A 23,978-nucleotide genomic window follows, 5' to 3' on the forward strand; every position below is an offset into this window, starting at 1 on the left:
AAGCCCCGCCCCTTTCCCTCACACCCCACCCCTTTCCCTCAAGCCCCTCCCCTTTTCCTTATGCCACGCCCCCTTTCCCTTAAGCTCCGCCCCCTCCTTATGCCCCTCCCCTTTCCCCTTTTCTTTATAGCCCCACCCCTTTCCCTTATGCCCCGCCCCCTCCCTCACGCCACGCCCCTTTCCCTTAAGCCCCTCCCCATTTCCCTTAAGCCCCGCCCCTTTCCCTCAAGCCCCACCCCCCTCCTTTAAGCCCCGCCCCTTCTCATTAAGCCCCGCCCCCTTTTCATTGAGCCCCTTTCCCTTAAGCCCCACCCCTTTTCCTTACGCCCCACCCCCTCCTTTAAGCCCCGCCCCTTCCCATTAAGCCCCGCCCCTTTCCCCACGCCCCGCCCCCTCCTTTAAGCCCCGCCCCCTTCTCACTAAGCCCCGCCCCCCGCAGCGATCCGAGTGCTGCTCGGACCTGTCGGTGTCGTTCCACTACGTGAGCGGGGAGGAGATGTACGCCCTGGAGTACCTCACCCACCGCCTGCGCCCCTACGGCTACCGGCACCGCTACCAGCCCCCCCCGCTGCCCCCCCACAACGCCTCCGCCGGGGGGCACGGCCCGTGAGCACGGAGCCCCGCTGGACAAACTGGGGGGGCTGGGGGGCACTGGTCAAACTGGGGGGGCTGGGGGACACTGGTCAAACTGGGAGGGGCTGGGGGGCACTGGTCAAACTGGGGGGGGCTGGGGGACACTGGTCAAACTGGGAGGGGCTGGGGGACACTGGTCAAACTGGGGGGCTGGGGGACACTGGTCAAACTGGGAGGGGCTGGGGGACACTGGTCAAACTGGGGGGGCTGGGGGCACTGGTCAAACTGGGGGGCTGGGGGGTGCGGGGGAGCCTGGGGGGGGTCTCAGGGGGTTGGGAGGGTTTGGGGGGGGTGTGACCCATGGGCCCCTCCCCATAATAAAAGTATTTTGGGGGTGGGGGGGTGGGGCCTTGTTGGGGTGGGTCTGTGGGGATGGTGGGGGGGGGCACGGATATGTGGGACACTGGCACCACTGGTACCAGTATGGCCACCAGTACAACCAGTACCACTGCCACCAGCATCACTGGTACCAGTATGGCCACCAGTACCACCAGTACCACTGGTACCAGTATGGCCACCAGCACCACCAGCACTACTGGTTCCAGCATGGTCACCAGCACCACCAGCACCACTGGTACCAGTATGGCCACCAGTACAACCAGCACCACTGGTACCAGTATGGCCACCAGCATGGGCACCAGTACCACTGGTACCAGCACTACTGGTACCACTATGGCCACCCCAAGCCCCATCCCCAACGCGGGGGTGACGTTGGGAGCCCCCCCCCCACACCTCGGTGCCACCCGGGGCTGGGTCCCCATGGGGGTGGCAGCCAGATTTGGGGTGCTGGGGGGGGGGCAGGATCAGGCCCCGCACCCCATAGCCCAGCCCCACAGCCCCATGGCTCTCGGGCACTGCTCCGTGGTCCAGTCTTGAAGCATGGCCCCCCCCCCAAAAAAAACCAGCCCCCCCACCCCGTGTGCCCCCCCCCGGTGCCGGCACGAAGCAGCAGCCGCGGTCACAGCGCCAATCCGACATTGTCACGTACTTACAGTTACAACCCGAGAGAGGAAACGCTGTACATACATGGCCCGGACCGCCCCCCCCCCCCCAGCACCGCCCGGACCCCCCCCCTTAAACCCCAGGCACCCACGGAGGGGGGGGGGGGGGCCCTGGCTCAGCCCCACCGGCGCTGCCGGGGCACGGGGGCGTCACAGCAGCGGGCGCCCTTACATTCATGGGGGGGTCCCGGGGTAGGGGATGGGGTGGGCACCGTGCTCCCCTCCCTTCCCGGCCCCCCCCCAACCCCCCCTCCAAGGTCCGTGGCCAGCAGGAGAGGTTGGGGGGGGCCCGCTGGTGTCCCCCCCGCCGGGCACCGCAGCGCCACGGCGAGGGGCTGGCTCTATCCTAACGCTAAACGAAGCAATAAATTAACGAGGTTCCCAAGGGGACGCCGAGAAAAAGATGGGGGGGGGACAGGGGAGGGATGGGGGGGACAGGCCATGGTGGATGGGGGCGGGGGGAGTAGGGGGGGTTGTACAAAAGGTCGTAGAAAAGGACGGGGGGGGGCGGTGGGGTCTGCTCTGCTCCTGCCACGCAGCCCTGGGCTGTGCCAGGGGGTGGGGGGGGCACGAAGTGAGGGGGGGGGACCCGGTGGGGGTGGTATGGAGAGGGGGGGGGGGACATGGGCAGTGGAGGTGGGGACATCACCGAGCCCCCCCCCAAAAAAAAAACGTCTTGGCTGTGCCAAAACGCGGCGCCCACCCTGTGCAGTGCCCATGGGGTGGGGTGGGGGGGGGATCCCCCAGGACTTGTGCAGGGGGGCGAGGGGGGGGGGGGACACAGGACCAGAAGAGACCCCAGCGGGAGCTGAATAATAATAAATAGAGCATCAAAAATACAAACCGGGGGGGGGGGCAGTGCTGGGCCCCCCAGAGCTCAGCGGGGGGGGGGGGGGGGGAGGTTGGTGAGGTGGGGAGGGGGCGGGAGGGGGGGGCGGGGGGGGGTCCCCGCTATACCAGGGCGGTCCGGGGCTCGCAGGGGCCCACGCTGGCGGCGCTGCTCTTGCGGCGCAGGCCGGGGGTGGGGGGGCCGCCGAGCCCCTCCCCGGGGCAGCCGTGCTGCAGGAGGATTTCGGCGCACTCCTGGCTGCCGGCGCGGCGGGCGTAGAACAGCGCCGTGCGACCCTGCCCGTCCCGAGCACGCACGTCCGCGCCGTACTGCGGGCAGGGGGACACCCTCAGGACATGGGGTCGGGGGGGTTCGGGCCGTGCCGCGCTCCCCCCGGGCTCCCAAGGTCACCCCCGTGTCCCTCGTGGCCATGCCAAGTCCCCTCAAGCCATGCCGTGGTCCCCCCGGTTGTGCCATCCACCCCATGTGTCCCACGGGCACCCCAAATCCCCAACGTGTCCCCCATGGCCACCCCAAATCCCCCATGGCCGTGCCGTGTCCCCGTGTCCCCCTTGGTGACCGGGGCGTCCCAAGGCCACCCCACGTTCCCCGTGGCCATCGCATCACCCCCGCCACCACCCCACCTCCCCAAAAGCCACACCATGGTCCCGCTGACTGTGCCACGACCCCCAGAGCCATGTCACCATCCCCACGGCCACCCCGTGTGCCCCACGACCACCCCATGACCGTGCCATGACCCCCAGAGCAAAGTCACCATCCCCACGGCCACCCCATGTGCCCCACGGCCACCCCACCTGCCCCACAACCACCCCACCTGCCCCACAACCACCCCACCTGCCCCACAGCCACCCCGTGCCCCCCGCCACCCCCAGCCCCCTGCCCGGACGTACCCAGAGCAGCAGCTGGGTGATGACCACGAGGGCGGTGTCGCAGGCCAGGTGCAGCGCCGTGCGCCGCTCCTTGTCGCTGGCCCCGAGCTGCTCCTTCCTGCTGTGTGCCAGCAGCAGCAGCACGGCCTCCAGGTCCTTGTCCTGCACCGCCTGCAGCAGCCGCTCCCCCAGCGGCGCCTCGGCCGCCGGCAGCGGCGCCAGGAACAGCCGCTGCTCGTACTTGGCCCGGATCCACGACTCCCGCTCCTCCCTGGGGGGGCACAAGTGGCCTCAGGGGGTGCGTGGCACTGGGGGGACGCGTGGCACAAAGGGATGGATGCGTGGCACCGCGGAGAGCTGTGGCACCAGGAGGGGACGCGTGGCACCGGGGGGACGCACGGCACAGGAGGGGACACGTGGCACCGGGGGGACACGTGGCATGAGGGGAGGGATGCGTGGCACCAGGGGGATGGATGCGTGGCACCGCGGAGAGCCGTGGCACCGGGAGGGGACGCGTGGCACCGGGGGGGCGCACGGCACAGGAGGGGATGCGTGGCACCAAGGGGGGACACGCATGGCACAGGAGGGGGGGGGGCGCTGCTCACCGGGACGACTCGGGGGTGGGTTTGCAGCGTCCCTGCGGGTTTTTCTCCCAGATGCTGTTGGCGGTGGCGTTGCCGATGGAGGCGAGCACCAGCGTCAGCTCCCGGGGCCAATCGTCCAGGTCGAGGGAGCGCACGCGGGACAGGTGGGTGCCCAGGTTGCGGTGGATCCCCGAGCACTCGATGCAGATCAGAGCCCCCAAATTCAGGCTGGCCCAGGTGGGGTCTGGGGGAGGGGGGGGACACACACGGCCCCGTGTCACCCACGGCATGACAGGACAAATGGCACCACACGGGCAAGGACAGCGCTGTGGAACCGTAGCCCCCCAGGATCTGCGACCGTCCCCCCACATCCCACAGCCCCCCGTGACCAGCAGCACCCCACGGCTCGTGGCCCCACATGTCCCACGGCCCCGTGTGCCCGACGGAACCCCACATCCCATGACCCCCAGGTCACCCCGTGTCCCTACGTGCCCCCGTCACCCCGTGCCCCGTGTCCCCCTGTGCCCCCGTCACCCCACGCCCTGTGGCTCCCCCACGGCCACGCCGCCCTGCGCCCCACGCCCCCCCCCCAGCACCCCGTGGCACTCACTGGGTGCCCCACAGTCCACGCAGAGGGAATTGCCGCGGGCGTTGCGGATGGCCTGGATGGCCACGGCCTCGCTCTGGCTGTCCATGCGCGCCTGGGGACGGACAGCAGGGTGAGCAGGGGGGCACGGAGCCCCCCCAACACCCCCCCACCGCCACCACCACCCCCCTGCGGGCCCCACCTTGTTCTTGCTGCTCTCGCAGCACTGCAGGCTGGCCAGGATCTGGCTCTCGATGGCCTGCACCCAGGCGTCGCGCTCCTCGAAGCTGCTGGCCTCGAAGTGCCACGTCTGCCCCGTGCTGGACACGATGATGAACTCGAAGTTCTCCTCCTCTGTGGGACCAGAGACCCCCGTGAGCGGTGGGACGGGGCTCAGACGGGGCGGCAGGACCCCCCCCACCAGGCTCAACACCTCCCCGTGGTCCCCCCCCCAAAGCCCCCCAACGGCCGGGACCCCCCCCGGCTCTTCCCGGCCGCGGCCACCGGGCGGGGAGGGGACGGGGACGCAGCGGGTGCGGGGGCGGCAGCGCGGATGGGACACAGCCACATGCATGGGTGGAGCAGGCCACGCGCCACGCACCACGTTACCTGTTTTATAAATATTTCTTAAACTACCAAAGCTTTTTAATTTCCACATTTTGCGCTTGGCTGCGGAGGGTCCGGGGCAGCGAGAGCAGAGAGAGGAAAGGGGGGAAGAGAGAGTCACGAGAGGAGCCCGCAAAGCCCCCGGGGACGGTGAGGTGGGGGGGTGGGGAGGGGGGGGACGGCGCCGGGGGGCAGGGAGGTGGCAGGCGGTGGCACAGCGAGGTGAGGGGGGGGTGCGTGGGGAGGGCGGCGTGGCTGAGCGTGGCGGGGTCGGCTCCAGGCTCCGGAGCCCTGCGGCTTCCTGGGGGCATCGTCCCCATGGAGGGGGGACGGGGACGCTGGCGTTGTCCCCACGGCTCTGCGGCCGCCGTCCCCACATGCCCGGGGGGGGGGGGCTCTCGGGACCCCCGTCCCCGCGGCTCTCACCTTCCGCCTGCCCCGCCGAGCCCTCCGTCTTGGACGGCGTCGACAGCTTCTTCCTGCGGTGCTTCTTCCTGTCCACCATGGGCGACGGGGGGGGGTCTTTGCCCGAGCTGCCGGGGCTGGATATGGCCTCGGAGGCGGGGGGGCCGTCTGCCGAGGGAGACGCTGGCTGGGGGGGGCTCAGGGACACCGGGCGTGCCAGGGTCACCTGGGCCACCGGGGTCAATGAGTTCAACCAGTGCCAACACTGGAGTGGGCCACCAGGGTCACTGGGGTCACCGGGGTCACTGGTCTCACTGGGGACACTGGGTTTACTGGGGCTACCACCTCACTGGGACTCCTTGCGGCCCCCAGGATCACCACGGCGTTTACTGGGCCACTGGTGCCACTGGCATCACTGAGGCCACCGGGCACATCAAGGCCACCAGGGACCACTTCGGTCCCCAGGGTCCCCGTGTCCCTGGGTGCCACCGGGCTCAGCGGGGCCACCTCAGCCCGGGTGCCTGGCTCTGTCCCAGCAAGGTGGCCGGGGATGGGGACAGGGACGGGGACAGGGACAGGGACAGGGACAGGGATGGGGACAGGGCACTCACCGGAGCCCGACAGCTTGGCGCTGGAGGCGGAGGCGCAGCGCTGCAGGGACCGCTCGCCCTTGCCCGTGCTCTTCATCCCCGGCTCCGGGGGGAGGCTGAGCCCCACGGGGGAGGCACCGGCTGCGGGCAGGGACAGGGCGGTGACCCGGGCGTCCGTGTGTCCCCCCCCCGAGGGAGACACAGCCACCGCCACCCGGCCTTGGACTCACCGCCAGCCTCGGGCGCCGTGCCCCCCGCCACGTCCTTCACCAGCCCGTTGATGCTGGCGGAGGGGCCGCAGGCGGAGATGGCGCGGGGGGGGCGCTTGCCGGGGACCTTGACGGTGGTGCGCAGCAGGTCCATCTCCTTCCCGTGCGTGCTGTGGATGTAATCCTGCGGCGGGGACAGGGGGGTGCTGAGAGCGGGGCGCCCTCGGGGACAACGGGGACAATGGGGACAGGGACGGGGACACTCACGTTGATGCTGGGGTGGTAGAAGAGGAGCCCGTTGCTGGACAGGGTCACGTACTTCTTCTTCCACTCCTTGTTGAGGGAGTTGCCGCTGCGCTTCAGCAGGAAGCTCTGGGGACGGGAGGGCGGTGAGGGGGACGGGGACGAGGGGCCGGGGGGGACACACACACACACACGTCCCCACCTGCCACCGCCCTGCCCACCTGCTTGATGGGGATGGCGCGGCCGCTGCCCGCCGCCTCGCCCCGGCTGTCCAGGCTCCGCTTCTCCGAGTCGCTGCCCCGGCGCGTCTGAGGGGACAGGGGACAGGGGGGGTGGCACGCCTGGGGGCTGCGGGGGGCACCCTGGGGTGCCCTGCTGCTGGCACGGCCCCGGTGCCACCCACCCCGTGTCCCTGCCTGCCCTTGGCCACTGCGGTCCCACCCCGGGTGCCACCCGCACCCCCACCACCGCCCTGCCGGGGGTCACCCCGGTGCCACGTGCCCCCAGTGCCGTGGGGACACCCCACGTGCCTCGTAGCCCCCCCAGTGTCACCCCCCCCCCAGGTGCCCCCCCCTGCCCACTCACGGCGAAGAGGCTGGTTCTGCGCTTGGCCCCCCGGTGCAGGGAGCTGGGGGTGCCCAGGGGGGCCGGGGTCTCGCTGCGCAGCTCCCGGTGGCTGACGTTGGGGGTGGAGGGCAGCGAGGACGAGTAGTCGCTGGTGTGGCCCCCGTTGCTGGCCTGGGGGGGGGACGCGGGCTCAGCACCGGCTCCTGCCCCCGCCCCAGGGTGTGGGGGGGGACAGGGCTGTGCAGCTGGGGGGTACCTGGCCAGGGTGGGCGCCCCCGACGGGGGTGGAGGCGGCCGAGTGGCTGGGGCTGCTGGGCAGCGACTTGCAGGAGGCCAGGAGCTGCTGCTGCTTCTTCAGCGCCACCGCCTTCTGGGCCACTGCGCCGGGGGGGGGGGGGAGGGAGCTCAGCTGGGACGGGCTCACGGGACCCCCCCAGACCGCCTGACACCGGCCACGGACCCCCCCCAACATGGACATGGTCCCCTTTGTGCCCCAAGCACCCGAGCATGGGCCCCCTCCTGTCCCCATCCCATCCCATCCCACCCCATCTCCATCCCCATCCCATCCCATCCCAATCCCATCCCCATCCCAATCCCCATCCCAATCCCAATCCCAATCCCATCCCCATCCCATCCCCATCCCAATTCCATCCCCATCCCAATCCCAAATCCATCTCCATCCCCATCCCCATCCCAATTCCATCCCAATCCCAATCCCACCCCACCTGCCCATGCTCTCCCGCCCCCCACCACAGCCCCCTCTCCATCCAGCCCCTCTCCTTAACCCACCCCAACCCCAAATCCCACCCTGCCACGACCCCCAGCCCCCCCCCCGTCCCCCCCCACCCCCCCCCCATCCCCGGGCACCCACCCTCGGTGAAGACCCGGTCCACGTTGAGGCCGTAGGTGGCGCAGGTCTCGTAGTAGAGGCAGCGCTTCATGTCCCCGCACAGCGCCTGCGCCCGCGCGTCCTCGATCACCCGCGGGTTGGAGGAGCTGATTTTGTCTGGGTGGGGGGGACACACGGGACACAGGAGGGGGCTGAGGCGAGGGCCGACCCCTCCCCGTCCCCGTGGGGTTGTCACCGTGTCCCCTGGCTCACCCTGGGTGCCCACCAGCGCCAGGGCCACCTCGCTGGCGCCCCGGTAGCCGCTGAGCAGCGCGTGGAGCTGCGTCACCTCCTCGAAGCTGCTCTCGTTCTCCAGGCTGAAGACGAAGATGACGGCGTCCGCCCAGCTGGCAAACTGGGGGGGGTGGTGTGGGGAGGGGGAAGGGGGGGTCAGGGCTCGGCGCCGGCCGGCACAGCCCCCCCCCAACCCCCCCATCCCAGACCCCCTTCCCCCGGCCCCCGCTGACCTTGGCGTCCGGGGCGCCTCCTTCCTCCCGGATGAGCAGGAGGTGGCTCTGGCCGTCAACCAGCACCTCGCGCTTGAACTGCCCACCTGGAGCAGGGGGGGGGACAGGGGGGGGCCACGGTCACGGCCTGTCCCACGGACACGTCCATCCCATGGCCACGTCCATCCCATGGCCACCACGTCCCACCCATGGCCATGTCCACCTCATGGCCACCACGTTTGCCCCATGGCCACGTCCATCCCATGGCCACGGCCACCTCATGGCCACCGCGTGTCCCATGGCCATGGCCAACCCTACAGCAGCCCCCACCCCGCAGCCGCCCCCATCCCACGGCCACTCACTCTCCGTGGGCTCCAGCCCCACGTAGGAGCCGGTGAGGAAGCGGTGGACGAGCGCCGACTTCCCGCTCTTGCTGCTGCCCAGGACGCCCTGGGGGGAGGACAGAGGGGACATCAGCACGGCCGGGGGGCCACCGGGACACGGGGCAGGGCCACCAGGACACGGTACCCACCAGGCGGATCTCGGGGACGGAGCGGCCAAGGGTCCATTCCTGGCTGTTCACCAAGGCCTCTGCAGGGAGGAGCGGGGTGAGGCGGTGCCCGGACACCCCCGGCACCCCCCCCAGCCCCCCGGCCCTGGGGTGTGAGGGGGGGGCCACGGCCGCCCCCAGCCCTGCGGCAGTGCCGCCGGCAGCTCCCTGTGTGGGCGGCCACGAAGCTGTCACCAGGCAACGGCACCGCACCGAGCCCGGTGGGGGCGGCGGGAGGGATGCGACGTGGCACCGACGTGGCTGTGGCACCACGGGACCCGTCCTGCCCCGCTCGCCACGGGCACGAGGACGCGGTGGACACGAGGATGAAGTGGACACGAGGACAGGCCACGGGGCACGAGGATGGAGGGTGGTGCAATAGGCATGAGGCTGCAGCGTGGCACGGGGACGTGGCACGGCACAGGGGTGTGACGGGCACAGGGGCACCTTGTGGTGGCACCACAGCGCAGGGGGCACAAGGATGTGGCACGGCACAGGACACAGCGGCCACGAGGACACCATGGGCGCAGGGCTGCAGCGTGGCACGGGGACGTGGCACAGGGACACGAGGGGCATGGGAGCAGCGTGGCACAGGGCTGTGGTGTGGCACAGGGACCCCAGGTGGCGATGGGCACGAGGACGCAGCGTGGCACAGGGGTGTCAGATGGCGCGAGGACACAGGGCTGCAGCGTGGCACGGGGATGTGGCACAGCACAGGGACACGGCACAGGGACATGGCACAGGGACACCACGGGCATGGCACGGGGGGGAGGTGACACGGAGACACGGCGGACACAAAGAGGCAGTGAGAGAGGAGGAGGTGGCACGGCACGGGGACACGATGGGGGTGAGGACACCAGGGCGCAGCGTGGCACAGGGACACCAGGGGCACAGGGACACCACGGGCACAGGGACACCACGGGCACAGGGACACCACGGGCGCAGCACAGGGGAACGTGGCAGGCACCGCGGGCATGGGGCACAAGGGGGAGGCACGGCGCAGGGACGTGGCACGGCACGAGGACACGAGGACGCTGCGTGGGCCCCCACGCCCCCAGCCCACGGCTCCTGCGCCACCAGGGAGGGAAACCGAGGCAGGGACAGGCGGGGTGCCCCCCCCCCCACGCACCCTCCCGTGCCTCAGTTTCCCCCGTGGCACACAGGGGGTGGCTCCGAGGTGTGCAGCAGCGGAGGGGTTAACGCCGCTGCCTGGCACCCCGCGTGGCGTCACCGCGCTGCCACCCACAGGTGTCCCGGCTGCCACCCCCGGCAGCGCTGCCCACACACCCCCTGGGGGGGGTGGGGGGGGGGGTCGCGGATGGGAACCCCGACCGGCGGGGTTGGGGCAGGGCGGACGGACGGACGGATGGACAGACGGACGGACGGGCAGGGGGCCCGCAGCTGGCTATGGGGTGGTGGGACAGACGGACGGGGGGGGGGACGAGCGGGTGCGCGGACGGACGGACGGACGGGTGCGTGACGCACGGATGTGTCCGGGATGGATGGAAGGACGGACGGGTCGAGCAATGGACGGACGGACAGACGGACGGGACGCCCACAGCCTGGTGGCACCGGCACCCCCGGGGACCACGGGGGTGGCCCCGAACCGTTGGGGGGGGGGGTTGGGGGGAGCCTTTCCCGGGGGTGTCGCACGGCGCAGGTGACGCACGGCTCCCCACGGCCCTGCCCGCGCAATGCGGGGGCGCAGCACCCACGCCCCCCCCGTCCTCCCCGCAGCCATCGAGGCCCCCCCCCAAGCTGTGGGGCGCGGACGGGTCCTTCCCCACAACCCCCCCCCCAGGAGCGAGCCGGCACCCGGACCCCGCTCCTCACAGCCCCATGCGGGGGAAACTGAGGCACGGCGCTGCCGCACAGCCCCCCCGCCCCCCTCCCCAAAAAACAACAACAACCCTCCCGCGGTCCCAGGGGAAACTGAGGCACGGGGCCTCCCCCCCCCCGGCCCGGTACTCACTGGGGGGGCCGCCCCTGCCCAGGTCGGTGCTGAGCAGAGCCCAGGGGGGCGCGGGGTGCGTGGGGGTGGACGCCGGGCTCTTGGCGAAGATGCCGCTGATGAACTTGAGCATCTTGCGGTCGCGGGTGGAGGCTCGGCCGCCCTCCCGGCCCCGCTTCAGCCCCGCGCCCACCTCGCCGGGGGGGGGGGGCGGCCGCCAGCACCCCGGGCAGGGGGTGCAGGTCGCTGTTGTCCAGGGTCTTGCTCTTGCCCTTGCGCGGGGACAGCCGGGCCCTGGCCGGCGGCCGGGGTCCCCCTTCGGCACCCGCCGCCTTGGCCCCCCCCCCCGCCTTGGGGCGCCCTTTGCCCTCGCCCTCGGGCCAGGAGAGGCGGCTGCCTTTGTGGGGGGGGGCTTTGGGGGCTTTGGGCTCCGAGCCCACCTTGGCCCCGCTGGTGGTCACCGTCTTGAAGGGTTTGGTGCCGGCCAGGCGCAGGCGGCGGGGGCCGGCGGACGGGTGGGGGGACGACACCCCCGGGGCCGCGTGGGTGGGGGGCTTGGAGCCCTCCGGGGGGGGCTCGGGGCAGCCCCAGCTGGCTTGGGCCAGCAGCGGGGGGCGGCTGGGGGGGCACGGGGGGGGTCCCCGGCCCCGCTCCCCCGGTGCCTCCAAGGTGCCCTTGGTCCCCCGGGTGATGGCTTCGGGTTTGGGGGGCACGGCGGGCGGGGGGGGCAGCGAGGCCGGGTCGGGCTTGGGGGGCACGGCGGGCGGGGGGGGGGGGGGCAGCAGAGCGGGGTCCGGCTTGGGGGGCACGGCGGGCGGCGCGGGGGGGGGCAGCAGAGCGAGGTCGGGTTTGGGGGGCACGGCGGGCGGCGCGGGGGGGGGGGGGGGGCAGCAGGGCTGGGTCAGGCTTGGGGGGCACGGCGGGGGGCGTGGAGGCGGGCGAGCGGGGGCGGCCGGAGCCATGGCCCCCCCCTGCCCCCCGGGCCCCCGATACCGGGGGGGGGCCGGGGCTGGGGGCGCGGGGGGGGCCGGGGGGCAGCGGCGGGTCCGGGGGGCCGGAGCCGGCGGTACTTATCCAGAGCGCGTCCTGGCGCTGGAACAGCCGCTCCGGCCTCTTGCTCTTGCCGCCGCCGCCGTCTTCAGCCCGGGGGGGGTCCCGGGGGGGTCCATCGGCCGCCCCCGTTTGCTCCGGCTCGTCCGGGGCTGCCACCGACTCGAGCTTGACCAGGGTGAGGGAGATGAGGTAGGTGGTGCGGCGCTGGAGGCCGGCGGCCCTGCTCATGGGTGCGGGCAGGGCCCCCCCCGACCCGGCCGGGCTCGGGGCTCGGAGCCCCCCCCCACCCCCCTCAAACCCGTCCCGTCCCCTCCCCTCCTCCCCTCCCGTCCCCTCCCGGTACCGGGCACCGGGCACCGGTCGGGGCTCGGCGCGGCGGCTCCGCGCCCGTCGGTGCCTCCTGGATGCTCGGCGCCGTCCCCACCCCCGGCCCTGCCCCCCCGAAGCCTTCCCCGCTCGCCCGCCCCCGGAGGGGTTGGCACCGCCGCCGCCCCCCCCCAAACCCCCCCCCCGGGGCTCTCCGCCGCCGGGATCGGGGCCGCCCCCCCCCCCCAACGCCTTTCCCGGTTCTCCCGGTGCGCCCCCCCCGCCGCCCCCCCTCCTCCTCCACGCCCCTCGCACACCCGGAGTTAGCGACCGGGGAGGGGGGGGGCGGCGGAGAGGGGGGGGGGCGGCGGCGGCGGGGCCGGGGAGCTACGGGGGGGCCATGGCCGGGGCTCCCGGTCCGGCCCCGGGGCTGAGGGCAGCGCCCCGAGGGGCTCCTCCTTTGTGGCGGGGCCGGCGGCCGCCGGGGGGGGGGCCCTGAGCGGCCGGGGGGGGGCCCTGAGAGGCCGGGGGGGGGCCGGAGCCGCCGCTCTCCGCCATGCGCCGCTCCCGGGGCCGGGGCGGCGGCGGGAGGGGCGGGGGCGGGCGGCGGCCCCGGTGCTACCGGGCAGGCGCGAGCGCTCCCGGGCGCCCCCCCCCGGCACCGGGACCGGCCCCCAACCCCCCCACAGCCCCCCCCCACCCACCCGGCTGTCCGGGCAGCCCGGCGTCCCCCTGCCTCCATCCCCATCCCCTTCACATCACTTCCCGTCCTCATCCCAAATCCCATCCTAAATCCCATCCCATCCCTGTCCCCATCCTCATCCCCATCCTCATCCTAAATCCCATCCCAAATTCCATCCCATCCCCTTCACATCCCAAATCCCATCCCAAATCCCATCCCATTCCATCCCCATCCCCAGTTCCCCCCCATCCCCAACCCCATCCCCTTCCCATCCCATCCTCCTCATCCCAAATCCCATCTCATCCCAATTCTATCCCAAATCCCATCCCCATCTCCATCCCCTTACCCTTCCCATCCCAATTCCATCCCAAATCCCATCCTAATCCCATCCCAATTCCATCCCAATCCCCATCCCATTCCAATTCCACCCCTATCCCATCCCATCCCATCCCAAATCCCATCCCAATCCCATCCCCATCCCCATCCCGGCACCCTGATCCGCCCCCCCCCTCGCAGCAGCAGCACCGGGGCTGACCCCCAGCACCACGGGGCCACCGCGGGGACACGGCGGGGACACGGCGGGGACACGGCGGGGGCTGCGGGGGCCGGAATGGGGCCAGGCCCCGTTTTCTGGCATTTTTAGCAGCGGCGCAGGAATCCTGCTGCATCCCGTTACCACGGCAACGGGGCCGGCGCTGCAGCGAGCCCGCGGGGCCACCGCCACACCGGGGGCTCTCCCCGGCCTGTCCCCCCCCCGTGTCCCTGTCCCCACGTGGGCACAGCCGGGGACGGTTCTTGGGGATGGACGTGGGGTCCCGGGGGGGGGGGATACTGGGGATATTGGGGGGATACTGGGGATATTGGGGGGATACTGGGGATACTGGGGCCAGGCATGGGGCAGGGGGGCAGAGAGGGGACAGAGAGGGGACAGAGAGGGGACGTGGGGACAGGTTTGGGACACGGGGACGGGTTTGGGACGTGGGGACAGGTTGGGGACATGGGGACATGGGGACATGGGGACATGGGGACATGGGGACATGGGGACATGGGGACAGGCTTTTGGGGCTGGACACAGCATTTAGGGACAGCCACGAATTTGGGGACAGCCACGGCACCGGGGACGGACACGGATTTGGGGACAGACGGGGACGGATGCAACACCCGGGGACAGCCACAGCCCCCCCAGGTGGGCTCGGCAGCACAAGACCCCCCCCCTCTGCGCCCCCCCCCCCAGGTGCTGACAGGGACATGGGGGGGGTCCCAGCCCCACACCCCACCCCCCCCGTGGGACACGGAGCTCCCCGAGGGGATGCAGGGGACCTGCCCCCCCCCCCACGCGGGGACCCCAGGAGCTGGCACGTGCCCCGTGCCCCCCCCCCGGGGTGCTCGTGACGGAGCCGGGTGCGTTGTCGCAGCAACCCGCCCACGGCCCCCCCCCCCGCAGCCGTGGTCCCCCCCCAAAACCCCCCCAGCTGGGGCATGCACCCATCACCCCCTAGACTCCCCCCTCGTCCCCCTCTGCCACCCCCTGTCCCCCCCCCACGGGTGGCACATTGCCCCCATCCCCCTGCCAGGCTGGGGGGGTGGCTTGGCACCCCCCCACTGGACCACCCCCCAGTACAGCCCAGTACAGCCCAGTCCCCCCAGGCTCGCTATCGCTTGGGGGTGGCAGTGGCAGCCCCACGTCCCACCCGGGGGGGGGGTCACCAGGTGTGCCCCCCCCTCCAGGACAGCAATGCCCCCTCCCCATCACCACCGGGCCCCCCAAAAACCCCTGGATGTGGGGGGACTGGGGGGGGGGGGCAGGAGGGATTTGGGGGAGGGGGCGTACCCTGGGGGTGGGGGCACAACGGGGGGGCGCCCATTGGGGGGTGTGTGGGGGATGATGAGGGGGGGGTGGGGGGTGTTCTGTGCCCCCCCCCGCGGGTGCTGGCGGTGGGTACCACTTTGCGGGTGCCTAGCAACGCGGCATCCCCCTGCTTCCCGTCGCCATGGCAACCGCGATGGGGAGATGCCAGAGCACGAGGCTGGGGGGGGGGGGGCGGTGGGGAGGTGGGGGGGGAGACACGGGGATGCGGGGGGGGGGGTTTGGAATGAAGCTTGGGGGGGGCGGGGGGGGGCACCGTGGACCTGGTGCTGCCACCCCTGCGGATGCCCATGGGGTGGGAGGTGAGGGGGGGGGGGCTGGGGGTGGAGGGGGGGGGCCCCTCCGCTCAGTGGGCCCCCCCCCCATGCAAAGTGGGGCCCCCAGCAGCGGGGGGGGGGGGCACAGCGACCGCCGGAGGTGAGGAAACGCCGACGTCAGCGACCGCAGCGCCGGGGCTGCTGCACCGGAAACCGCCCGACGGCGCAGCTGGGGGGAAGGGGGGGCTGGGTGCGACCCCCCCGCACCCCTTTTACCCCCCCGGAACCCCCTTGGTGGGGCTCTGCGCCCCCCACCCAGTGCCCCCCCCCATACCCCCAACATCGGGGCTGGATCCAGCCTCGGCCCCGCCACCCCCACAGGCCTGGCCCCCATGGGGCTGGGGCCCCCCCGAGGTGCTGGGGGCCCCCACAGGCAGATATTTGGGGGGGGGGGGCTGATGCAGCCCCAGGGCCCCCCCCATAGTGGGGATGGGGACCCCCCCCCGAGGCACCTTCGGGCCCTGGGAGGTGCCGGCCTTGCTCTGGCAGGCGCTGCCGTGACACTCGTCCGTCTGTCCGTCTGTCCGTCCCTCCACACGGCCGCCCACCCCCCCACCTGTCCGTCTGTCCATCCATCCGTCCATCCACCCGTCTGTCCGTCCACCCAGCCTTCCCGCCGTCCGTCCGTCCGTCCACCCCCTCCCCAACCTCCAGGCGCCACCGCGGCCTCTGGGCCTGGTTCCCAGTTCCCAGTGCCCAATTCCCAGTACCGGTTCCCAGTTCCGGTACCAATTCCCAGCTCCAGTACCAGTTCCTGGTACCGGTTCCCAGCTCCAGTCCCAGTTCCCAGCTCCGGCACCAGTTCCCAGTTCCAGCACCAGTTCCCAGCTCCAGCACCAGTTCCCAGCTCCAGTCCATCCCGGTACCAATTCCCAGCTCCAGTACCAATTCCTGGTACCGGTTCCCAGCTCCAGTACTGGTTCCCAGTTCCGGCACCAGTTCCCAGCTCTAGTGCCAGTTCCGAGCTCCAGTCCCAGTTCCCAGTTCCAGCACCAGTTCCGAGCTCCAGAACCAGTTCCCGGTGCTGGTTCCCAGCTCCATTCCCAGTCCCAGTCCCAGTCCCATTCCCAGTCCCGGTACTGGTCCCAGTGCCATGCCCGTACCTTGCACGACGCTGAGGGACGCGGTGAGGCTGGCGCGCAGGCGGGGGTCGGGCACGGCGCCCACCAGGCGGATCAGGTTGTTGAGGTGCTGCTTGGCCCCCTCGTGCCGCCTCACCTCGGCGCGGATGGCGGCCAGCACCTGCTGCCGGGGGGGGCCCATGGCAGCCCCCCGCCCTCAGCGCCGCGGCCCCGGGGCCATGGCACCACCCGGGGCGCGTCCCCGCCGCGCGGCCCCCGGCCCCATCCGGCCCCGCTGCGCCCTCGCCGCGCTTCCTGGCTGGCGTCACCCCGTGGGGCCCGCGTCACCCGTGGGGCCGGTGTCACCCGTGGGGCTGGCGTCACCCGTGGGGCCGGCAGGGGCGCAGGGCTGGGCCTGGGAACGGCGCTGCCCGTCCCGCCGGCGCGTCGGGGCAGGCTGGGGCTCGCCGTGGCGGCCCTGCCCTGCGCCCCCGCGCCCCGACGGGGACGCGCTGGGGACGCGCTGGGGTGCCCCAGGGGGGTGGCGGGCAGGGCGGGGGGGGGACGGGATGGGGACACGCCAGGGAGCGGGTGGGACACGCACGTGGGTGGGGATGCGGGAGGGACACGTATGTGCCAAGGGACACGCGTGTGCTGGGGTGTGGGTGGGCCAGGGATGGGTGTGCAGGGACACAGGCACGCAAGGGACACGTGTGTGCAGCCGCATGGACACGCTAAGGACACGTGTGGCCACGAGGACATGCAAAGGACACGTGTGGAGCCACACGGGCACGCTCCTGGCACACGCGTGCAGTGACCGGGACACGTTAGGGACACGCATGAGGTGACAGGGACACAGCAGGGACACGCGTGTGGTGGCAGGGACACGTTAAGGACACGCATGAGGTGACACGCACAGCCCCTGTGTCACTGGGGGGGGGCACAGGGACATCCCCATCCCCCCCAGCCCCACACTGAGCCCTGTGGGGTGGGGGTGGGGGGGTGGGGGGGGAAGGAAACTGTCCCCCCCCCCCCAGCCCTGTGGCTTCCTGCCACCGCCACGTGGCACCCATGGGACGGCCCCGGGGGTGGGGGGATGGGGGGGGGAACGGGGACCCTGAGGCGGAGGTGGGGGTGAATTTGGGTTTATTTGGGGGGGGGTCAGGGGCTGAGGGGGTAGGAGGAGGCCACGAAGCGCTGCCCGTTCCCGTAGGAGGAGCTGGTCCAGGAGTAGGTCTGGATGGTGGCCGCTTTGCCCCCCAGCGTCACGTGGCACCTGGGGGGGGGGGGACACAGACGGTGACAACGGGACCACGCAGGACCCCCCCCCAGCACAGCAGGGCTGGTCCCACGCTGCCACCGCCCCCCCCCCCGCCATCAGCAGGTCCCCAGTGTGGGTGCCCCCCCCCCATCCGTGGGTCCCCTCTGAGGGTCCCCCCCCAATCTGTGGGTCCCCAGCATGGGACCCCCCCCGTGCTGCCCACGTGGCCCCAAGACCCCCCCCAGCTGCAGGTCCCCAACGTGGGACCCCCCCCACCTGCCTCCCCCCACCATGGGACCCCCCCCACCTACGTCCCCCCACCACGTCCCCCCCCACCCCTGTCCCCACGCAGCTCCCCTCCCCCATGGACACATCCCCTGGCCCCCTCCCCCCAATGGACACGTCCCCTGGCCCCCCCAGCCCCCCCCCCCATTCCGTGCCCCCCCCTCACTCCTGGTCGGGCCGGGCCTTGTAGCACAGGGTGTACAGGGCCAGGTCGAACTCGGGGCTGGAGCCCATGAAGGTGGAGCCCACGCTCTTCAGGTGCCCGTCCCAGAGGTACTGCAGGGCCAGGATGTCGGGGAAGGTGTCCCACTGCGGGCATGGGGACAGCGTGGGGACAGCGTGGGGACACCGTGGGGACACACAGGGACCAGGGGCATGGCCCCAGGGAATGTCCCACTGCGGGCACAGGGACATCATGGGGACACCGTGGGGACATGCTGGGACCAGGGGCATGAGGACACCACGGGGACACCATGGGGACACACAGGGACCAGGGGTATGGCCCCAGGGAATGTCCCACTGTGGGTACAGGGACACCGTGGGGCCACGGGCACGGGGACACCATGGGGACACCATAGGGACACCATGGGGACACACTGGGACCACGGGCATGGCTCTGGGGCACAGGGACAGGCATGGGGACACAATGGGACCAGTGGCATGGCCCCAGGGAATGTCCCACTGCGGGCACAGGGACATGATGGGACCATGGACATGGGGACACGTTGGGACCACGGGCACAGGGACATGCAGGGACCAGGGGTATGACCCCAGGGAATGTCCCACTGTAGGCATGGGGACACCATGGGGACACCGTGGGGACACCATGGGGACATTGGCATGTCCCCAGGGTGCAGGGATGGGCACGGGGACACCATGGGACCATGGGGTGGGGACACCCAAGGATGCTCGGGGGGTCTCTGGGGACAGTCACCGGGGGTGGGCGCAGAGGAGTGGGGACACTGGGGACACCGGGAGGGGGCCCAGCGGTGCTGGTGGCCGGGCTGGGGCCCTGGGCCAGGTTTGGGGTGGGGGGGGGGTCCAGGGGGGCACTCACGGGCCCGTCGTAGCTGTAGCTCAGGTAGTTGAGCTGCCCCAGCTTCTCCAGGCGGTAGAGCTGCACCCAGCTGTGGCAGCCCGAAACCTTCCCCTTCTTGATCTCCCCTGGGGGCAGGGCAGGGGGTGGGCGGGGGGCCCGTCCCTGTCCCCGTCCCTGTCCCCGTCCCTGTCCCCATCCCTGTCCCACAAACTGCCCCCGCTCCCCCTGCCCCCCAGTCCACAAAACCATCCCCCAGCCCCATCCTCCCGTGTCCCCCTGTGCCCCCAGCACCCCCCCATGTCCCCCTCTGACCCCAGCACCCCCCCATGTCCCCTCAGCCCCCCCCATGCCCCCCTGCCCCCCAATCCTCACACCCCCCTTGTCCTCGTGTCCCCCATCCCACCACCTCCACCCTCTCCATGTCCCCCATGTCCCCCCAGCCCCATTTCCCCACCCCCACCCCCTCCCCGCGCCCCCCACCCCCTCCCCGTGCCCCCCACCCCGTCCCCATCCCGTGCCCCCCCCGTACCGTGGAAGACGTGCTCAAACCCTGATGAATCGAGGGCGCTGCCACCGGAGCGCGAGTAGAGCCCGAACCACATCTCCTCCAGGTCCTCCCGAAACGCAGCCTCCGAATCGTACAGCCCTGGGGGGGGGGCACAAAATGAGGGGGGGGGGACACAGCCACCCAGAGCCCCCCCCCCCCAGGGCCCCCCCTTTTTACCCTTTTCGAGGAAGAAGCTGCTGAGCGTGGCCATGACGGGGGTGTCCAGCACGGCGTCCAGGAACGCGGCCACCTCGCGCCGCTCGGGGTCCGTCACGGCCTCGCCGCTGCCGTGGGCGCCTGGAAGTTGTCCAGCAGGGCCAGCAGCCGGGAGAACGTCGGCCGCAGAGAACAGAGCCGCCTCCGCCACCCACGAGAACAGCCTGGGCAGGGGGACAGGGGGACGGGGACACGGGGTGTGGGACATGGGGATGGGGCACGGGGACATGGACACGGGGATGGGGCACGGGGACATGGGACACGGGGATGGGACGGGGGACATGGGGATGTGGGACATGGGGACGTGGGACATGGGGCATGGGGACATGGGACACCAGGATGGGACATGGGGACGTGGGACATGGGGACAGGGATGGGGCACGGGGACGTGGGACACGGGGATGGGGATGGGGGACATGGGATGTGGGACACGGGATGGGACACGGGGACAGGGATGGGGTGCGTGGATGGTATGGGGGACATGGGACACCAGGATGGGACACGGGGATGTGGGACATGGGGACGGGGATGGGGTAGGGGACATGGGACACAGGAATGGGGATGGGACAGGACACGGGGACATGGGGCACCAGGATGGGACATGGGGACGTGGACACGGGGACGGGGATGGGGCGCAGAGATGAGGATGGGATGTGGGGATGGGCGCGGGGATGGGATGGGGGACATGGGGATGTGGGACATGGGGATGGGACACGGGGACATGGGACACCAGGATGGGACATGGGGACATGGGACACGGGGACGTGGGACATGGGGACGGGGACAGGACAAGGGAATGGGGCACAGGGATGGGATGGGGGACATGGGACACGGGGATGGGGACGGGGATGGGGCACGGGGATGAGGATGGGATGTGGGGATGGGGCACGGGGATGGGACACAAGGACAGGACATGGGGATGGGGGACACGGGACGGGGGTGGGATATTGGGACAGGACACGGGATGGGACATGGGGACATGGGGATGGGATGGGACACGGGGTCGTGGGACACGGGGGAAAGGAAGGGATACGGAATGGGATATGGGGATGGGGATGGGACATGGGACACGGGGTGGGTCACGGGACATGGGACGGATGGAGAGAGAGGAGACGGAGAGATGTGGGGTAAGGAGATGGGACGGGGACACGAGGTGGAGAGAGGGGGGAGGGACACGGGAGGGAGACGGGGGGGGGAACGGGGAATTGGGAACGGGGTGAGAACGGGGCATTGGGAAGGGGATGGGAATTATTGGGAACAGGGTGGAAATTGGGTGGAAACGGGATGGAAATGGGCCAGGAATGGGGCATTGGGAGCAGGATGGAAATTGGGTGGAAATGGGGTGGAAATGGGGCATTGGAAATGGGGTGGGAACGGGGTGGAAATGGGATGGAAATGGGGTGGAAGCGCCCCCCCCTCCCACCCCCTCACTTCTCGGGGGCGTAGTCGTGCCGGCCCCGCTCTGCCCGTCGGGGACGCGGTGCTGCAGGTTGAGGACGATGTCCCGGGGGCCGCGCGGTCGCGGTCGCTGGCGTGGAGCCGCTCGGCCACGGCGCGGAGCTCCCGGTCCGACACCGAGAAGCCCCCGGCGGCCGCCAGCAGGGGCAGGAGCCGCAGCAGCACCCGCAGCACCCCCATGGCTGGGACCCCCCCCCTGGGACCCGCCACCGCCCCCGCTTTTATCCCCCCCCCACCCCGACCCCTATCGCTGCCACCCCAAGGCCGGGAACGGGGTCACAGGCCGGGAACGGGGTCACCGGGGTCACCGGGGGGGGGTTGGCGCGGGGGGGGGGGCACGGTGCTGAGGATTTTGGGGTGATTTCGGGTGGTTTCGGGTGGTTTGGGGACACCCAGGGGTGATGCTGTGTGTGTGTGGGGGGGGCCCGGTTCCCCCCCCTCCATTCCCCGTGGGGATGTTGGGGAGGGGGTGCCCCCCAACCAAATTGCCCCCCCCCCCAGGAGCTGCCCCTTATCAGCGGGGCAGTTAATGTGTCAGGGAGCAGATGCTGCCCCGCCAAGGCCTTCCCAGGGCTGGGGGGGGGCAGCCCCCCCCTGGCACACCCCCCCCCCCCTTTACAGGGGTTATGTGGGGCTGGGGGGGGTCAGGGGGAGGAGGCGGAAAGGGGCTGGGGGTGATGGGGGCACCCGGGGGGGGGGTAGGGGGGTTTTGGGGGGTGGGGGGAACCAGGGGGTGCCTGGAGACCTTGGGGGGGGGGCAGGGGGATAAATAGTGGGGGGGGGGCAGGAAGGGGAGGGCACGGCGGTGCCTTGGGGGACACAGGGGGTAGTGGGGGGGGGCTGGGGCTATGGGGGGGGGCATGGCAGAGCTTGGGGGGCGAGGGGGGGGGGGCAGAGGCACTGGGGAGGTCTGGGGGAGGGGGTGAGGGGGGGTGAGGGGGGGGGCGTGGGACAGCCTGGAGGGGCTCTGGGGGGGGCAGGGGGGGTGTAGGGAGCCTATGGGGAGTGGGGGGGGGGCGGATAGGAGGGATGCAGGAGGGGAGGGGGCTGGGGGGGGCATTATAGGGGCGGGGGGGGCGTTATAAGGGGTTGGGGGGTTATAGGGGGGCGGGGGGGCGCTATAGGGGGCCTGGGGGGGGGTTATAGGGGGCGGGGGGGGGATAAGGGGGTCTGGGGGGGTTATAGAGGGCATGGGGGGGGTTATAGGGCACTGGGGGGCGTTATAGGGGGGTTGGGGGCGTTATAGGGGGGCTGGAGGGGGCGGGGCTCCCCGCGGGTCACGTGACAGCGGCGGGGCCTGGGCGGGGCCATGGGGCCGAGGAGGGCGCCCGAAGCCCCGCCCCCTGCCCGAGACCCCGCCCCCTTCCCGCTCAGCCCCGCCCCCATCCGGGCACCCTCCCCGGCGGCGGCGTCAGCGCGGGGCAGCGCGCATGCGCCCACCCTCCGGACTGGGAGAGTAGAGGGGGAAGGGTGCGCTCTTCCGCCCGGCTTTGCGCGGCGCGCAGGCGCGGTGCGGTGCGGTGAGGGGAGGGGAGGGGGCGTGGCCTGGCGCTGCGCAGGCGCAGTGCGGCGGGCGCGGCGCGGGGCGCGGGGCCGGGATTTAAAGGGGCCGCAGCGGGCGGGAGGCGGCGGCGGCGGCCCCGGGACCGGCACCGGGACCGAGGGGGGGGGTGGGGAGGGGGCTTCGGGGGCGGCCCCACGATGGTTTGCGGCGGCTTCGCCTGCTCGCGGAACGCGCTCTGCGCGCTCAACGTGGTCTACGTGGTGAGCGGGGGGCGGGGGGGGCACCGGGGGGGCACCGGGAGGGGGGGGGAGGGGCGAACCGGGGGGGGGGAGGGGCACGGGGGGGGGGGGGGGGCGAACCGGGACCGGAGGGGGGAAGGGAGGGGGGAGGGGGGGGGTCTCGGGGCCCCTCTGGGCCCGTGGGGGAGGGGTTTGGGGGGGATGGGGGGGGGGTTGGAGGGGGTTTGGGGGGGGTGGGGGAGGGGCACCGGGACCCCCCCCCCCCCCCGCAATGGGCCCGGTCCCCCGGTGCCCCCCCCCAAAAAAAAAAAAAAAAAAAAAAAGGTCCCCGGGGGCCCCTCCCCCAGTGCCCCCCCCACCCCCCCCAAATGATGACCCCGGGGACCCCTCCCCAAACTGCCCCCCCCCAAGGTGATGGCCCCAAAGACCCCCCCCAAGCTGTGCCCCCCCCCCAAAACCAATTCCCCCCCCCCCCAACCCCCCCCAACAAAGCCCCCCCCCCCCCAGCAGGGCACATCGGTCCTGAGCCCCCCCCCCAGCACCATCCCCTGGGGGGGGTGTCCCATGGGGGGGGGGGGGGGTCCTGTCCCCCTGGGGTGTGGGGGGGGGCTGCTGGGGGGGGCTATTTTCCAGCGGGGGGGGGGGGTCCTGAGGCTGATGCTGCCCCCCCCCCCAACTGGTGGGGTGGCTGCTGGTGGTACTGGGGGGTCCCCTGGATGGGGGGGGGTCCCTTGGGGGGGTGACATGTCCCTTTGGGGGGGGGGGTTCACGTGTCCCTGGGGATGGGGGGGGGCTCTTGGGGTATTTTGGGGGGGGGGCTGATGCTGTGCCCCCCCCCCCAGCTGCTGGGGCTGCTGCTGGTGGCACTGGGGGGTCCCTTGGGGGGGTGACACCTCCCTTTGGAGGGAGGGGGGTGTCCCTTGGGGGTCTCCTGTCCCCCTGGGGAGGGGAGGGGGCTTCTGGAGGGGGTGTTATTTTTTTTGGGGGGGGGGCTGACGCTGTGTGTGCCCCCCCCCAGCTGGTGGGGCTGCTGCTGGTGGCCATGGGGTGTCCCTTGGGGGGATGGGGGTGTCCTTTGGGGTCATCGCATCCCCCTGGGGAGAGGAGGGGGCTTCTGGGGGGGGTATTGGGGTATTTTTTTTGGGGGGGGGCTGACGCTGTGCC

General features: G+C 72.0%; 2 protein-coding genes across 2 annotated transcripts; both read right to left on the reverse strand.

The window, feature by feature from the left end:
* Positions 1-1,591: 1,591 nt before the first annotated feature.
* Positions 1,592-12,077, reverse strand: LOC137848938 (arf-GAP with GTPase, ANK repeat and PH domain-containing protein 2-like). Its single transcript, XM_068668431.1, is given in 20 exon segments — positions 1,592-2,792; positions 3,375-3,624; positions 3,959-4,181; positions 4,548-4,638; positions 4,726-4,877; positions 5,133-5,192; positions 5,556-5,702; positions 6,146-6,265; positions 6,355-6,517; positions 6,601-6,705; positions 6,798-6,884; positions 7,162-7,314; positions 7,400-7,521; positions 8,015-8,149; positions 8,246-8,387; positions 8,500-8,585; positions 8,841-8,928; positions 9,011-9,069; positions 11,001-11,191; positions 11,193-12,077. Coding segments are annotated over 20 exon segments (3,330 nt in total). The 5' UTR covers positions 11,942-12,077; the 3' UTR covers positions 1,592-2,585.
* Positions 12,078-17,355: 5,278 nt separating this feature from the next.
* LOC137848939 (uridylate-specific endoribonuclease C-like) lies at positions 17,356-21,370 on the reverse strand. The gene is given in 10 exon segments (XM_068668434.1): positions 17,356-17,541; positions 17,978-18,120; positions 18,869-18,975; positions 19,380-19,496; positions 19,575-19,688; positions 19,691-19,739; positions 19,741-19,777; positions 21,045-21,063; positions 21,066-21,119; positions 21,122-21,370. Coding segments are annotated over 10 exon segments (885 nt in total). The 5' UTR covers positions 21,252-21,370; the 3' UTR covers positions 17,356-17,426.
* Positions 21,371-23,978: the final 2,608 nt, after the last annotated feature.

This window comes from Anas acuta, unplaced genomic scaffold, assembly GCF_963932015.1.
Source record: "Anas acuta unplaced genomic scaffold, bAnaAcu1.1 SCAFFOLD_392, whole genome shotgun sequence".
NCBI lineage: Eukaryota > Metazoa > Chordata > Aves > Anseriformes > Anatidae > Anas > Anas acuta.